The 18,570-nt window shown below is 35.6% G+C and overlaps 2 protein-coding genes and 1 long non-coding RNA gene across 3 annotated transcripts in view; 1 reads left to right on the forward strand and 2 right to left on the reverse strand.

Annotated features, from left to right (window-relative positions):
* The window catches only part of LOC137390816 (ubiquitin carboxyl-terminal hydrolase 4-like), a 42,902-nt gene extending 34,094 nt beyond the window's left edge, over positions 1-8,808 (reverse strand). The window contains exons 1-3 of the mRNA XM_068077131.1: positions 8,744-8,808; positions 2,592-2,715; positions 406-530 (exon numbers count right to left, since the gene is read on the reverse strand). Of these exons, the coding sequence (XP_067933232.1) occupies positions 406-530; positions 2,592-2,704 (238 nt within the window). The 5' untranslated portion in view covers positions 2,705-2,715; positions 8,744-8,808. The remainder of the gene's footprint in view (positions 1-405; positions 531-2,591; positions 2,716-8,743) is intronic.
* Positions 8,809-8,982: 174 nt separating this feature from the next.
* On the forward strand, positions 8,983-16,522 carry LOC137391983 (ubiquitin-conjugating enzyme E2 2-like). Its single transcript, XM_068078565.1, has 5 exons — positions 8,983-9,038; positions 13,456-13,769; positions 15,026-15,076; positions 15,589-15,721; positions 15,846-16,522. Exons 1-5 carry the CDS (start codon positions 8,985-8,987, stop codon positions 16,089-16,091), a joined length of 798 nt encoding a protein of 265 aa, XP_067934666.1. The 5' UTR covers positions 8,983-8,984; the 3' UTR covers positions 16,092-16,522.
* On the reverse strand, positions 9,806-10,428 carry LOC137391773 (uncharacterized). Its single transcript, XR_010978169.1, has 2 exons — positions 10,286-10,428; positions 9,806-10,192 (listed from the first exon to the last, which is right to left on the reverse strand). It is a non-coding gene; the product is annotated as an uncharacterized lncRNA (long non-coding RNA).
* Positions 16,523-18,570: the final 2,048 nt, after the last annotated feature.

Raw genomic sequence — 18,570 nt, forward strand, 5'->3', positions numbered from 1 at the left:
AGGAGAAGTCACACTGATTTGCATGGTCATGTCTTTAAGAAGATATATGTAATTTGTTGTGAGTTTATGCACTGTATTGGTTTTTTTTAACACAGTGATGTTAATGCACAGTTTATTTCATACACCAGTGAAAGATATATCTTACTCGAATGTGAAAAAAATCATAATTTGTTTTCAATAAAGGATTCGGCAAAAGAGCATATGAAACTGGTGGGACTCAGTACTACGTCTAATAAGGTTAAGAACCACTGTGTCAGTTCTATAGAAGAATTCTCTGTTAACAGAATTCAACTATGTCTATGTCGATTAATTATCTCAAAAACAAAATGGGTAAAAAAATTAATTTCACTTCAATACAAGTGAATGTAAGCAAGCAGTAAAAACCAACCAATGATTATTACTAACCAGAGGATGTGAGAAGCTCGCTGTTGTCTATAGGTCCAGGAGTATCCAGAGTGCTGTCTAAAGCTGAGTTATCATAGTTAACAAAGTCTTTCCATTTCTCATACCACTTCATATCTAATAGATACCTTCAGAATATAGCACTCAGGATATAGCAACTCAAAATGTAGCAATTCAGCATATAGCAATTCAGCATATAGCAATTCAAAATGTAGCAACTCAGAATTATATATATACCTGTGTTTCAAAACAACATTGTAAATCAGCTAAATCAAATCAATATTTTATAATACTGTTTCTACCTGCGACTAGAAATGGCTACCAGTAAAAATGGCTACCAGTAAAAATGGCTACCAGTAAAAATGGCTACCAGTAAAAATAGCTACCAATAAAAATGGCTACCAGTAAAAATGGCTACCAGTAAAAATGGCTATCAGTAAAAATGGCTACCACTAAAAATGGCTACCACTAAAAATGGCTACCAGTAAGTGGGGCCACAAGAATCTGTTCTAATTATCTGGCAGGTTCTATAAACTACTCAAAGCATTTCCCCCTGAATACTACCTCTAAAGCTTGCATACTGCGGTACATACACCACGACCCCGAGTGACCTGAGGACTGTGACTTTGTCTGTCACCCTGTCAGAAATATTATCAGAAAAGGTCAAAGACAAAAAGAATTGTCCAAGCTTACAATAAAAATACAACAGAAATTATACAATTAGCTGCTTTATATGTACTTTAAGCTATAATAGAATAATTTCATCGATATGGTTAATATAAAGTGTTGGATCATTTACCAAACTGAGTGTATCCCCTTTTTGGATGTACTTTTGGATGATATTGCGAGTTTTTGTAAACTAGCAATATCACACAGAAGCGTTAATGATAAGAGTACATGAATACTCTTAATCATAACTAGGCTATAATTGTAAATACAGACCAAACTCTAATAATATACTATAATTAGAATAACTGTAACTAAAATTATAAAAACTATAATTAGAATACAGACAAACCTCTGTATACTAAGTTAATTATAACATATAAATTAGAGATACGGTATATCCAATGTGCATTGAAGTAAATATTATGGGAATACATTGTTATTAATTCAATTCATTCCTCAAACTTAAACCTTACACTACTGCTTAATAAATGCTGCACGTAATTTTAAATATCATTGAAACAAATGCCTTACCTAAAGCTATACAAAAACTAAACATAAATAAATTCCATGTACAAACTAGATTATTAACGTATAATACTTTGTAATTAAATTAACTACATGTATTACTATAAAAATATTTACTTCATCATACAAAGAGATAAAAAGAGATGTTCATCGTTACACTGCCTTAAAGGTACAAAAACGAAAGTGTAGGCGCTATGATGCACATGTTGATGTCAAGAGGCGGTGATAGTGATATGCATGGCGCGTGTGAAACTGGTGGAGCTCAGTGCGTGCAACAAGAGGATGTACTGAGTTTTATTTAACAAACAATATTTCAAAGCAATAAAACGTTTTTAACAGATGTATTTTATATTATTAATAACTCTATGACAAAAAATAACAAGACAGTAGTTAAGTTTCATTATACCGTCAAGCTAACTAATCATCTGCGAAGCTCGAGTGATTTCTAATCGCCTCTGAAGTCTGGCATATTGATAAAATATGTATTTTTATTATTACTAATTAACTTACTGCTAAAATGTACTAATTCTTCAAAACATTGTAATAGTTTTTGCCACTACATTAAGGTTAGCTCCAGTATCATCACTTTGTACTTGTATTGGTTTAAAGACTTGCTAACAGTTCATAACACCCGTTTTAATGTACCTACAATATCGCTATGTTTTGAGAAGCTTCAAATTTCATATGATAGTAAGTACATTAGGTATAGAGTAGAATCATTGCTGAAATTTTGCATGAGGTGGTCGTAATTAGAGACATGATTGTACTCAAGCAGTATCTCAACTGTCTATAGATGTGTATCATATACGTTTATATAATATATTATCGTGTTATGTTATTATAGATATACCATTATTTATTTTAATATATTTTAACTATATTATATACTTATATATTACATTATGTTATAGTTTTATTATGTGCACATAGAAAATACATCAGCCAGTAACATTTTGTATAGTATCTAGCCACATGAATCAGGCATGATTTCATACCAGGTTTGACCAAGATCTAAAGGATCATCAATGTGAGACTTGACAAAGTCTTTTTGGTCTGACTCGGAAAGAGACGAATCCATAGGTTCGGGTTGCTTTGTGGTGTCTTTCATTATTGCTTTAGCTAAAAGAAAACGTGTAGTTGAATTTAAACGTAAGGCAAATCAGATACTCCTGAGTCAAGGATGAACCCAAATGAGAGAGAGAAAGCTAGCTTAGTTATAATGGTCATACTCTAGAAGATGACATCCAGGTTAATTGATCGAATCCAGTCATAAGGACAAACATTTATGCTTGTGGATACAGATCAGCAATCTCATCGATTATGCTTGCAGCTGACATGCTAACTACAGGGGGCGAGATGAATCATATTGTAAACATTAGCTGTCATCAAGCAATGGCCATAAGAATGCATCAGTATTACAGCAGAATGACAATTAACAGGTAACAAGACCTATCAGGGGAGTTTTTCAGTTGATTTCAAAAGCAAAGCTTGCACGTAATGCAGTGCCAATGCAAAAAAGTAGAATATTGGTTTTTTTTATCAAGCAAAAAATGCTTTGACAATTGATGCATTTCAAAATAGCAGTCAGAGAAGGCTACAGGCTAACTAACAGTAAAAAGTGAACACTTTTAAAATGCTAGAAAGTCTGCCAACAGGAATTTCATGATTACAAGAACCAAAACTGACTTTGGCACAACAACCGCCATCATTGTTATGCTAACATGTTGACCTCTGCGCACACAATATTTCCATAAAGTACAAAATCATTAGAATAATAATATTATGCGACCAAGTTCAGTTGCATATAAAATGTATATAACATTTGTTATGGCAGGGCAACAAAAAAGAGGTGAATGTCCTCTTTTTAAAAGGTTGTGAATTTGACTGTAAGCAAAAGCTTTTGTTGTTGAATAATAAAAAGCTGACGGACTGACTTGACTATAAGTTAGACAAGCTCACACTACATAGAAACATAAGAATCGTTATGGCGCAGAGAAGCGTCTCATCATTGCAATCATATGATGTTTTCTGGAACAACAATTGCAGTAGTAAATCATACTGTCGCAGACTGTTTGAACTAACTGAATGTTAGTTCTATGACAATGGACTTCGTCACTATTATACATATAGCTAATCTATTGGGAACCAACATGAATAGGATTAACAAAATATATTGTATTGGCCTTATGTGTAATGGTCACCCCGTTTGACAAACTTTTGTCAAGTACTGCTACTTTCTTTCATGTGTTTGATTATGCTTGGTCTGTTAGGCAGAACAAGACAATTATTCATCCTAATAAAAGGTTGATATTTGGTTAAACCGTTATTTGGGCTTTTTAGACTTGTACGTTTATAAATTTTGTACAGGCTATACCCTGTAGCAATTCATTAAATTCTCAAAAACAGCATTTGTCTACTTTTACAAAGGTTTGCTTTATTATTATTTATAGGAGCGAGTTCAAAATATGTAAACTTAATTGGTTTATTTTCTCTTTAATAACTACTTAATTGGTTTATTTTATTTTTAATAACACCGTAGACATACGAAATATTACAATAAACATGACACCTAATACATTAGAGGACCGGCAATGAAGACAGTCATCATATAACCATCTACAAACAGCTTAGAAACCTCCTGTGGAAGTAGCTCATGAGAAAAGAGACCTCGATTGACACGCCAAAAACCATTAAAAAATATTAGAACTGTACCGGCCACGACCAAGACAATTGGAGTTAGTCATCATTTCCAATTATTACACACCCATAATGTACTTAAGACAAATTAACTCAATCGCTAACCCTCTACAATGAATGAAACAGAACCTGATTGCCTAAACACCTCACAGGCTGACAGATACATCTATAAAAGAGAACAACTCCAACGACGCAGCGTCTGTCTATCAATTGATCTATCTCTCTTCTTCTCAAGGACCTGCTGAGGCTCCCTCTGCCTGCTGAGGCGCGTTCCTGTTTCGGGAGCCTCCCTCTCTCTCTGGAGCCTCTATCTTTTTTCTACCTATGGAGCCTCCTTCTCCAGCGTCATCTTCTACTTCTCTATCTCAACTCACAAGCCTCTATATATAAGGACTGCCATGACTCTCATTTGACTGTCAAAACTCGCAGCTGTATGGACCGAGCAAGCAAACATAGACGACTGTTCGAGTAAGGGTGTAACTTTTATTATTGGCTATTTTAACCTTTTGTCATTAATATTTTGTTTAGAATTCTGTTAGTTGTGTATTTAATTGTTAGACTTATAGAATAAAAAGTAGCTTCAACTGGTAAATATCAGTATTGCTTAGAATAGCTTAACACCTTCACTTGTACCTGAACCAGTAATAATCAAATTAGTTCCCACAAGCAAAGCAAATGTGTACAAACTGAACATAGTCAAAATAGAATGACACGACAAAGCAAATTCAATACCGATGTTGTGTGTGGATTTAAATTAGTTATGCGTAACATAATTTCTCCACATTCACCCATAACATGATCATTCTTCAAGGTTCGGGTTTGCGTTCATGACTTAGAACATGATATCTCTCTAATGTCATCCTTGAGTGTGATTACTAAACACTCATTTAGTTTCTCAGAAGCATCTATTCTATACTCTTTTGCGTATTATTGAAGCGAACCTTTTCTTCATAAACACCCCTTTACTTATGCATATAAAACTGACTGTCGTTCGATACTTCAACTACACTTGAGCAACACGCTAATAAAATTTTCAATGTTTCAGTTTGAAACAACACCAAATACAATCTCCAGATATTTCCAATTGGTTACATAGTCAGACAAAAAAGAACAAGAGGCGGATTTTCTCCTGAGAAAGGAGCTAAAAGAGACAAAAGCGAACAATCCAGGCAAAATATTCAAAATTGTGAAAGGAAAAGTAACCAGAGTAGGGGACCTAGACCAGTAGGTTTTGCTGGGAGTAGTGTAAGATTGCTTTCTTTAAATGCCAGATCACTGCGAGGAAAGGTAGCTGAAATTGAATCTCTGGCTGTAGACTATGACATTATTTGTATCACCGAGACTCACTTAGATAACAATTTTTTCAACTCTCAGTTGTTTATGTCTCAAGATAAAGTAATATATAGGAAGGATCGGAATTTATATGGTGGAGGAGTTCTTGTGGCCATTAAAGCTAGTATTCCTCACAGAGAGATTGCATGTGATTCTAGCGCGGAGGTGGTTTCGATATGTTTTAAACTCTGTGGCGACGAGTATTGCAACTTAACATGCTACTACAGGCCACCATCAAATAATGATCTTAACTCGTTTTTGTCATATATAGATACCATCAAATCTCTCCACCCCACAAATAAAACACTCATAACCGGAGATTTTAATTTACCTGGTATTAATTGGAACAAAGTGGAGTTGTCGACTTCTTGGAGGCCTTTTTATATTGATTTTATTAATTTACTGGCAGAGCACAATCTAGAACAACTCATTCATGAGCCTACACATATAGCTGGCAACACACTGGACTTACTATGTACAGACTTGGCATTTAAAATTGAAAATGTAAGCGTTATCCAACCAGGAATTAGCGATCACTTCATGATTGAAGCTAAGATCCTTGCCACTCAGACTGAGAAAAGTAAGTCACTTAGACCACCTGTTAAACTATTCCACAAAGTGGACTTTGCACAATTTAGTGATGACCTAGATCTTGTTTACACAGAGATTAAAGATCAGATTAACCAAGGGGCAGATATGAATACCTTATGGTCAACTTTCACAACTGGATTACACAATGCTGTTGACAGTCATGTTCCTACACGCAAGTGCACAATTAAGAATGACAGTGAACCTTTATGGTTCAATAGTATGGCTAGGCGGGCATGCAATAAACAACGGAAATTATACTCCTTATATAAAAAAACAAAGGACCAAAGCACGATGGCAAAATATAAAAACCTGAGACGTTCTAACAAAAACATGTTCAAAGCCCTGAAAAAATCGTACATGACGAACAGATTGTACAAACCACTAAGCTGTGGGAACTCAAAACCTTTCTATAGATATGTAAAAGATTTGAAAGGTAACAGCAATCAAATAATGTCTATGGAAAAAGCAAACGGAGCACTAACACAGGACTCGGTAGATATTGCCAATACCCTTAATAATTTTTTCAATAGTGTTTTTACAAAGTCGTCTCCACTACCAAATCTGCCCTCTGTAGATAGTGCTGTTGATATTCAGATTGACAAGGAAGGAGTTATAAATCTTTTAAAATCTCTCAAGTCTGGAAAGGCACCAGGACCAGACAAAATAACCCAGGAGTACTTGTCAATTAATTTAGACAAAACTGCAGACATTTTGGTATGTATTTTTAACCAATCTATTCAAACCGGAGCTCTACCAGATGAGTGGAAATTGGCGCATGTGACCCCCATTTACAAACAGGGCGGCCGAAGCAGTCCCTCAAATTACAGACCGGTGTCTCTTACATGCATATGCTGCAAACTCCTTGAACACATTGTTCATCATCATCTGAGTAAGCAGCTTGATGAGATTTTACACGAAAACCAGCATGGTTTCCGTAAAGGGTTGTCATGCGTTACTCAGCTGGCTACGGTAACTCACGACATTCTGAAAAGTATTGAGAAAGGTGTCTCTGTTCATGCCATAGTTCTAGACTTCTCGAAGGCTTTCGACGTAGTAGACCACCAATTACTTTTAAGTAAAATGATTAAACTTACGATCAATCCTATTATTATTCGGTGGGTTTCATCATTTCTTAGTGAGCGATATCAGAGAGTAATTCTGAATGGCGAAAACTCTGATTTAACTGTTGTCACATCTGGTGTCCCGCAGGGTAGTGTGTTGGGACCAGCATTGTTTATACTCTTTATCAACGACATTGTGGACTGTGTGTCCAACAGCACTATTCGATTGTTTGCTGACGACACTCTAATATACCATCCCATTACTGGCCCTGGCGACCAGGCTGAACTGCAGGATGATTTAAATAGTTTAACATCATGGGCAAAAATAAATAAGATGAGATTTAATGCAGGAAAGAGTAACTTTATATCCTTTGGAGACAAAACACTGAACGCGTACATATACAAACTTGACAAGAGTGTCTTAAACGCATGCACCACAATTAAATACTTGGGAGTCATTATTTCACAGGACATGAAATGGCATCACCACATTACTGCAGTGTATACAAAGGCACTACGCATTCTGGGTCTACTCAAGCACTCACTTTACAGTGCTCCTCAGAAAATTAAACTGCTTGCATATAAGACTATTTGTCGGCCCTTGCTTGAATATGCTGCGGAGGTATGGGACCCAGTAACTAAATCTCATTCTACTCAATTAGAGAATATCCAAAGTAAAGCTATTCGCTTTGTAAAAAACATCAAGGGTCGAGATATTTCAGTGACTGACAGCAAAATTGAAGCGGGGCTGACCTCACTTCAAAAAAGAAGGCAATTGCAAAGAATTTCTTTATTTTGTCGTGTTACAACAGATAACTATTTGCTTCCTTCTTTTGAGGACACTTTAAATTTTATGCAGAGCTCAACTCACAGTATGAGTACTCGCACTCAGGGTTACAATGCTATTGCTTGTGAGTCAGGCTTGTTTTTACAGAGTTTTTTAGTACGAACGGCAAGGGAAATTCGCACAGGAGAAATTCTTGATGATTTTAAAAAAAAAACTAATATTACTATAGCTTTTTCATGTAAATTTTTTATTGAATAAATGGGTTTAACAATATTTTGATAGGCACATGAAACTGTCGTTTTAATATGGTGCTATAACGTGCATACTTTTAGGGTGGATTTTTAACAATCAATTTTAGCTATAAATCTTACATTAAAAAAATTAACTTTTCATTTTAATGACTCTCAATTTTTACGATTCAGTGGTCAGAGGGTCCCACATTTTACTCGGCTCAAGAGGTCTTGGGACCTAATTTATCCAGATCCAGATCCAGATCTCAAATAGGTTACCGCCTAATCTCAGAAACATTTCACAATGTCAATACTATTCACAACTACACTCCCAGCACAATTCAAAATGCCACATAATAGTATATCGAGTTTCAAGCAAAAAATATGAAAACAAACGGATACTATACCGAATAAAAACAATTGAGTTGTCACGGATATAACGCTACTACCTAGCTATGAGAATTGTTAGTCCAATACGAAACGAAACTGCCGGAATTGTTAACAGCGCTCCCCGAGAAGACTTCCTTTACAATTCCAGTAAAAGGTTTGCACACCACTTTACGCACTCTGCATAAATTGTGAAGACGTGGAAATAGTAGCAGTTTTGATTCATTTCTAATTGCAGCGCAGTACCTACGTCAATGAGCTAATGTTTGTATTTTTTCTAAATTAAAATTGGATTCGCTATCGATGTTGCAAAAATTCCGACTTGATAGTTTTTGGCTATGCGGAATTTTCGCGAAAGTATGTGGGCCTACATACAACTACTGCTAACGCTATATTCGCTTTGAGAACTTTGTGCAATAATTTCGAAGCAGTTGAACAAAAAAGTAGATACTCAATTAGTGATTGTCATTAAAACTATAAAGAATTAGATTGCTCGCAGGGAAATAAAGAAAAAAAAGTATCAATTCAGTCGAATGCATTGTTATGTGTGGTTTGAGAAAAATTATGCTATACACAATTAATTTGCATCTATCCATACGTCAGCGTTGAATTTGCTTTGTCATCTTGTCTATGTTTAGTTATTGCGTTTTTGCTCAAGTTTTGTAAACTAATTGTATTATTACCGGTTTAGACAATAGTGGGAAAACAGTCCCAACATCGACAAGTCCGAACCTAGACAAGTCCCAATCTCGACAGAGGTTGGTCCGAATCTAGACAAAGGTTGGTCCGAACATCGACAAAAGCTGTGTATGTGTCATTGGCTCTAATGTCCTTTGGCGGCTTTTTGACCTGTTGGTTGACGCATATTTTCTGATAGATATCTTTTACATGAAAGCTTCTAACTTGCTTGTTGATGTTTGTCTAGTTATTGTGTTCCTTCAGGATCCTTGATGTGTTAGGCGTATTATTGGTTGCCCATATATTTCTTGGGGTTTAGGTGTTACTCCCGTTTGGTATCTGGTTTCTAATATATCCATGCAGCAGAATTTAACACTCGGCATTTTCGGTAATAAAATGCCACACAACTACATCGTTTCTGCTTTTAACGTTAAGATGATGAATAGTATGATCGTAACAAAATTTTATTTAGCCATATATAACATCACAGTGGAGCAAGATATACGGTGATTACATGAAAAAAACAGTAGCTCAATAGCCGAAGGCAAAATACTTGTCTAGCAAAAATCTATATTAACATCACATCGTTTCCAAATATAGATATTGAGATAGATGCAATCAAGAAGCAGATTCAACCTCAGGCACTATCTTCTAGTATCAGCCATTGTAGACCATAAGAAAAGGAATAGAAGTTGAGTCGCTTTCCCATATATTGCCGTCATCACATGGATGGTTTATGCCATACGACTACTCTGAAAAATGACACCAAAAATCATCTTTTCACCCAAATTGCTGTTGTGTCCACACCCTGAATTCAGCCAAATGACCCTATCCTGCAATAAAACCAGAACACAGCTTGAACATTTAGACATCTTACAGGCTGCCAATGTTATCTATATAAAACAGCAGGTTTCACTTACTCTTACTTTTTGATAATCTATTGCTTGTAGTAGAGGTGGAGAATTGGACCGTAGTGCTGTCAGAAATTATGTCACCATCCAATAATTCATGCTGTTGTGCATCTTAGCACCCTTGCTGAAGCCATGTTAATCCATTTAATTACCGCATGTCGCACATCTTTAGATGCAGAAATTTATCCTAGCAAAATAAAGCAAAGCCCTTTCAGTCTCATTGTTTTAGCAGAGGTGTCATGATGTTATATCTCCATTATTGGTAATCTAGCTACTTTACACACACCGAATGGCCCTTTTCAGGGCTACCAATTATTACAAAAGTTGCTCAAATTATGTTGCAATAAGATCACAAATTTAATTAGCTGAGAAAGCAATAAGGAAATATATAGGTTATCTTTTGATTTTTGTCAAGGTCAATTGCATATGCTATTTCATTAAAAAAATTAATTGCCAATTGTTGCTTATTGCAAACTCACCGCATATTAATCGTTAGCAAATTCTGCAGCTAATGGGACAGTCATACCTTGACATACGAGCTTAATGCGTTTTGGGACTGAGCTCATATGTCAATTTATTTGAGTCTCAAGACACTATTTCTTATATAAAATGACTACAAGTTAATCTGTTACATTGCTATGCAAAAGTCACATAAAGCAGGATATTACAGTGGAAAAACATGTTTTTAATTGTTGTAATTCAGTACATACGCTAACAAAGTAACAAACACCTATTTAGTTGTTAATATCTCCAATAAAATGTAACATTACTAGGTACACTACTACAAGTTTTTACTTTCGAAACAGATGTAGTGACTAACGGTGGTCTGGAAGACATTTGACAGCAATGCGTTCGGTACACTAGAATTTGTGGTGCTATGTAACAGAAACTTTAAATAAGTTTAAATTAAATGGATTTATTCTATTGAACCTAAAGCTAGGTTTTCATCTTTTACTAAACTTACTTTAAGTTTGTCGTCTTGATTTTTTATTATCTGTTTGCGGTTTGGGGCTTTTGCCTTGCGTTTACTATAAGTTTTAGCCAAACTTTTAAAACCTTTTTTCCAATTAGTTGAGGAGAAAGACCGAGCAATGCTGTTGTAGAAAGCAGCCTCGCATACATGGGCATATAGTGGCCATCAAGAATCATCTCGTATGCTCGTATCTCAAAGAGTACTTTTATGTCAAAGAAGAAACTCTTTTATAACCTTTTCTGTATGTTAGGACACTCGTAGGTTGAGGAATAATTGCTGTATATGGTTTGCGGAGATTTGTAGCAAAATGAAGGCAGTAAATCATTGCTACTAGCAAATGTCTTTTAAAATGTGAGGTGGTCACATAATTTTTGATAGCACTACAAGAGCATTAATGCATTCAACATACAGTAGACGCTCTTACAATGTAAATACTACACTACGGGAATGTTTACATAATAGGAATTTTATGTTATGCGAACAGGTAAATTCATATAACAACAAAGTACATGTAAGTCGCCTAATCCACTTCAAGGTCTTCCCCAACTGACCCCTTTGACCATTCAAAAAGGAGAACAACTAAACTTACTATAAGTTTTTTAATTTAACAATGGTACAGTAACTGTAGTATTATTGGTTTGTATCAATAACTTGTTTCTAATCGCTTGTGCTCGATTCAGAGTCCATGATTATGGTGATTTTACGATAAGTTATGGGAAACACACATCAGGTGGGAAGCACATCAATTTAATTCTATTTTTTTTACTTTATTTAGAGAGCAAGTTCTATGCTGCTGAAAAACCAAAATAAGAACAAATTTTGTATTTGTCTAAATAAAATTAAACAAAAAATATATCTTTGTTGCAATATGAACGTTGTCTGTCTTTATGTCTATATATTTGTCACCAGAGTTAAAGGTGAGGATAAAAGATAGCTTTCAATGAGACTACAACTCATAGCATTTAGGTCGGTAGGGCCGACACCCTAACGCCTGCGCCAAGTGATCTCCTTCAAGTATTTCTGAATACTTATTACTACATTGTGGCTACCTCGTCTGTTTTTTATTGGTATGCATGACGATCTCCCACGGCGCACTAGACTACCAGGGTACTGGTATTATAGAGATAACCATATAACCTTTTTTTCTTGCTAGTGCAGCAAGAGAGAAAACAATATTTTAAGACTAACAATTATACTCTCTTTATTCAAGTCGAATTTGAGAACTTGCACAGACTTCTTGCTTTACGTTATAGGTAATTTCTTTTGCAATACACAGCAAAAACATTACATAAGTTCTTTATGCTATGTGAAATTTATTTTATAGGAAGTATATGGTATAGAAACATCTATTGTATAAGTTTGAGTGGATGCAGAACAATTGTGTATTCAGTTTGTTGAGGTACTTTAGAGTTTAAGCAAAGCTTATGCAATAGCAATTTCTTATCAGCTTTTGCATCTAAAGCACAATTTGGCATTTCTCCACGACTAGCAGGGGCTTAGGTCTTATGGCAGCCAAGCATAATTTTGAAGATTGCCTGTGAACTATGTCTGAAGGCTTATAACGGTCCTTCCTTCCTTATAAAAGGTCCTTCAAACAGTCAGAACATGTCGATAGTGAAAGCATCAAATATATTAACAAGGATGTTAAAACCATTTATATATTGTATTCAGAAATCCAAAGTAAGTAAATACTGTGAAAAAAATGGAATTGACCATAATATATGTCAGTTAAGTTACTCCTTTTTTAGATTCAGGTAGATTAGACGGTATTAAAAGGATAATTGTGAGGAAGAATCATTAAAAAAGCATACATTGCAGTTGCGGAATTTACCTTTTGCAACCGTTTGATGGTTTACAATTTGTTGGCACAGATGAACACTGCTAATGAACACGTAACTTTTAAAATATCATAATTAGCTCAGGGTGAGACGGTCAATAGTTGTTTACTCTCCATAAGGTCAGTAAGTTGGGCATGTTCAGATAATATGCAACAAAATGTATTAAACTTGCTATCTGACTCATGCTTATTGGCTATACCCTGCATTTTTTCAGCCAACAACTAAAAAGTATAGAGGTATATGTAAATATGGCATGAGAAGTCTATGTTGAATCCAATTAGCCTTTGCCCTATGCTTGATAATATGTTGTTCTTTTACATTTAAAAAAAGCTTGGTATGGGTATGTTTTTCTTATTGTCGAATGTCATTTTTAGAGATCTATAATGGCAACTCAGCAATCTTCACACAATCAACAAATAATTCCTAGTGCATCTATAGCATCATCAGCATCATCTGAAATGGAGACGGAACCAGCCTCTAGTGAGTCTCCGGCAACTTCTTCGAGCTCGGATACACAAACCACTATCCAAACTTCATCAGGGCTTCGCAGACCAACACCTCCCATATATCGCAGCATGGTTCCAGGCGCTGACACTTTGTTAACTCCTAAACAGTTTGCCCCTCTCTCTATTAACAAAATCAAGTCAGGAGGAGATGATCCTAGAACTTGGCCTACCCGAGTGAAAAGGTGACTAAGCTTGCCATTTACTCACTCAATTCTAGTAGCAACATTTGTATGCCGAGTAGACATTAAAATAATGACTGTGGCATCAAAAAAGATTCATGTGAATAGATAAATAACCTAGCAGTTGATCAAATGATTTGATGCTAAGCCCATCAAATCATTTAATTGGATTTGATTGGGACAAGCATCAAATCATTAAATCAAGCATCCATTTTACGAGCCTTTATCTGTGAAGACTCGTTTATTCGTCACCATAAACTATGTCAATAACTAAAGGCAAAGGCTAAATTAGTCACAATATTATCACATTCAAACATTGAGCTAGCCTCATATCATAGAAATATATTATTTTTTGCTGTTTACATTTCTAATAACCATCCTATATATACAGAGCTTATGCTACCAAGGCTAATCCTTGGGTCAATCTTCACAACGATAGTTTTCACCAACTTCTGAAATATCACAAACCTCATGGACCAAAATTGATCGACTTGCTGTTTTATTTAAATTTTGTGGGTGCTTAAGCCTACAAATAAAAACATTTTTGCATTCTAGCGAGAATAAAAAATGTAAAATGGGAATTTGGAACTCTCGACAATCTTTTTGAAGTACCGTACTTTTCGGACTATTAGCCGCTACTTTTTTCTGATGATTTGAGCCATGCGGATTATATAAGGGTGCAGCTATTCTGTGACTTTTTCTTTCATCGCTAGGGCGTATTAACCAGAATCTCCGGTTAGTGCGCCTCTAGCAGTGAAAGAAAATACGGAACAATGCCTAACAGTACTGTTCCGTTAGGCACTGCTCTGTTTTAGACCGGAAAGTTGCTGCCGTGTTAAAAAGCACCGTCCTGAGTTCTGCGGCCTATACAAAGGTGCGGTCTATGTATTGTTTTATTATCGTTTTTGGAAAATAAAGCAGATGCGGCTTATATAGGGGTGCGGTTTATAGCCCGAAAATTACGGTACATGTACAGGTTATTATAGATTTTAGACATGATAGGCTTTGCCTGAAGCAATGTCTCGCTAGTTTACCACATCAACCAAACCTTGTAGCCATATGTATTTCTGAACATTTAGTGCAGGTAGTGACTATAATCAAAAACTTATCATTTAAAACCTTGACATAGGCACATTTTTGAGTTTACTATCTTCTGCTGTTTTTAAATACCAATTTTATTGTCATTGCTACAACTGTTACACAGAATATTTAGCTCAGTTGATTAGGTTTGCTTGTAAAGCTGAAATTTTATTATACAGGCTGATGACAGAGTTACAGCTGATTACTGATGAGCCTGTGGCCAACTGCAGGTATTTCTTTGATAGCAGGTCTCATATATATAGCTTATCTTCTGCTACATACTTTGATAGCTACTAGACTATAACCATCTAACCTCGTCTCACCAAGATCCTTTGTTCACAAATTTGCGGACTGTCAATGACTTGTTGCTATAGCTACCAGTAACTGTTATCTGTTATACTCAAGTTTGCTATACAGTAGTAGTGTCATTATGCTCAGACAGTTCAAGTCTGGTTTCTGATGTTCTAGCTTAAACTGGTGTCAGAGTTTGTGATAGTTATCCCCCTTTGTATGGGTAAAATGACTACTTCATTGCTTCATACTGTAATATGTAGATATTGGTAAAATAGGAGACTATTCGTCAGATCTTGTGAGTTGTGAAGTTATTTACTCAGCTTTTGCGTATTTGTTTAGAAGAATGTATTTAGCTCTTTGAGGTTCAGGTAATATTGTTCAGTAAATTCTACTCGAATGCAAATCATTTTATAGTGTTATAGTTTTAGACATCTTTTTGCATCTGTAGTGCGAGTCCAAGAGGTGATGATTTAACTGAATGGACTGCGGTAATTAATGGGCCTGGGGGCACAGTCTATGAAGGTGGAACTTTTTTCCTGGACATATCCTTTCCTAAAGATTATCCATATATTCCGCCGAAGGTCTGTTATCTGATTATTATTCTGCAGATCACATTCACCTTGAGTTCAAGGTGCAGAATTCGGAATGCAATTCGGTAATGATACGCGCTTCATATTTTATAGACTTCTATGCACTTTGATGTAGGTACGCTTTGCTACCAAAATATACCACTGCAACATCAACAGTCAAGGCATGATTTGCATAGACATCCTTCAGCAAAACTGGTCTCCTTCCCTGACCGTCACCAAAATTCTACTTTCCATTTGTTGCCTCCTCTGCGAATGTAATCCTTCAGACCCGTTGGTCGGTTCCATAGCCACACTCTTCCAGACCGACAGAGAAGAACATGATCGCACAGCTAGAATGTGGACCACAAAATATGCAACATAAACAGATTTTTGCAGGAACATATCAGGAGACACATAGATTGGTCCCCTTATAGCTCTAAAGTCTGAAGCTCTAAGTCTAGGTAAAGACAACAACACCTCTTCATTTTAAACATAATTAAAAATTTTATTTTTTTGTGATTTTTTGTTCACTTGTGAAAAATCTTGTATTTTGGGAATTAAAAAATCAAAAGCCTAATCACAGACTTGTTTCAGGTACTTCTAAAGAGTTGGCTTGAAGATTTTGTGTCGAAATAGAGGCAATGAAATTGTTGTCACCTTTGCATTATATTTGTAACTTATTTTTAACTCTGACATGCCTATAGAGTTTGTGATCACTGCAGATATTGGACACCCACTTGTAGTCTTGCTTAGTACCACCTGTTTATGTATTTTATGAGTAATGTAAAATTTCAAAAATAAACCTTCATAGTAATACTGCACTGTTTTGCAATGGCCGTTAAAATTCAAGTCATTTAGTTATATTGCATAATTGCTAACCACTATCCCAAAATTGTTGCCACACATATCAAAGTTAAAATTGGTAGCCCAATAATCAACTTCATGTGTAGAAAATACCGGTTTAGGTGCAGTACTTTCCTTAATGATTGGCTTGCATATAATGTATAAACGCGTTCAGTACATGTAGTCTACCAGCATTGTCTATATACGTAGACAAGCAGCTTAAACAATGCAATCAACGACATTGTCTGGAATACCTTGTCTGCAAATGTGGTGTATCGAAATTGTCAGTGTTTAGTCACACAACCTAATTTGAAAGCACAGTTGTGTACGTCATGTACAGCCAATGCACTGCGCTTCCCTGCTTCGAATGGATTTGGAGTTTCTTCCACTCTGAAGAATGGTTACGGTACATGTATACTACGTACAATACTTTGATAGCCTCTATGACGTCAATCTGTGTCAGGTAGCGCATCAAGTTTATAGTTTTACTCATGCTCCCACAGCGGATACGTTTACAAATGACAAATTTTATGTTGTTAATTTCGTCATGACTACATCCGTCGTATTAAAACACATACTTTGTTGGCAAGTAGTTGTTTGGTTTTTTTATTATTGATTTAAAAAACACTATACATGTTCCTTTTGTTATGTTTTAACGAAATAAGCATTTCCTATTACATTAGTTGATAAGATTTTTTCGTGGGATAAGCGATCAAGATACGCATGTTTCTTAAGTTTGATCCAGCGTCGTAAAAACGTACCATGCATTAGATTAAGCTGTTAGGTTTTATATATAGAATCATTCATTTGTCTAAAACAGTTTAGTTTTGGCGCGCTGTGTATGTAATCGGTCAATTTTCTATTAATACCGCTGTTGCGTTTTGATTTAGTGATCGAAACAGCGTTTAAATTTTTACGAAAGTATATCAGGTTCTGGCAAATATGAAAACACTGGTTGTTTCAGTAGCAGATGTTTTCTAACACTGACACTTGGTTGAGCCAGTTTATGTATCATCATCTGCGTCGGTTCCGTTGTCTCACTACTCCCCATTCCTCAAGTTTTGTCCAAAAGATTTACTAAAACAAGCCTTTCCTTATCCTGATAGATCATCTTTGATTTGCTAACGCTAATTGCAAACTTATTTATGCCTGACTGCAGATTCTTTCTTCATGTAAACTAGGGTTCTCATTTGGAGTGGTCTAGTAGTCTGTCATGGCAATATTGACAGGTGCTTCATCTTCCATCCAACACACATGCTTATAGAATTTTAACCTTTACTTTTGGATCACTTCACTTAACGATTATTCTTTGGTTAACTTATACATCATATCATTGCTGATTTTTCACAGCCAGTATACATTTAACACCTTCTTAAGTTGTTTTTGATGGAAACTATTGTCGGCACAAAATTGTCCATTTTGTACCGTTGTTAAGAAATATGTTTGCTACGTAGGCGTTAAATGGGAAACAGTCCCAACATCGACAAGTCCGAACCTAGACAAGTCCCAATCTCGACAGAGGTTGGTCCGAATCTAGACAAAGGTTGGTCCGAACATCGACAAAGGCTGATGCAGTTTTACAATAATTTAATCTTCAACAAATAATAAATGTCTTTTTGCAGCTCTATCCTCACTTCAAAAAATAAAAACCAAAGCTACTCACTGAAGTTTAGTCTTCAAATAAAACATTTTGCTAGCATAACAGTCAACCATATTTATGATTGTTATTTGTTTTAGCATTCGTTCTATATTTAGGTTGGGCAAAATATTGTTAGGCCTACATAAGCTGGGGAGTGCTGCATCAAATGGATAACAATATATTTTTGCGCAAATAAATCTTTTACATATAAATCGCTCATTTACTATGAAAATAGTAGATGGTAAAATAGTAAAACTGCTGTCGAGATTGGACCAACCGTTGTCGATATACAAACTCGTCGAGTTTCAAACCAGTCGAGGTTCGGACTATAAACCGCGTTAAATGCCTATAGCTTTATTTCCAGATTGATCTATTTGTC

Source organism: Watersipora subatra, chromosome 3 (assembly GCF_963576615.1).
Source record: "Watersipora subatra chromosome 3, tzWatSuba1.1, whole genome shotgun sequence".
Classification (NCBI taxonomy): Eukaryota; Metazoa; Bryozoa; class Gymnolaemata; order Cheilostomatida; family Watersiporidae; genus Watersipora; species Watersipora subatra.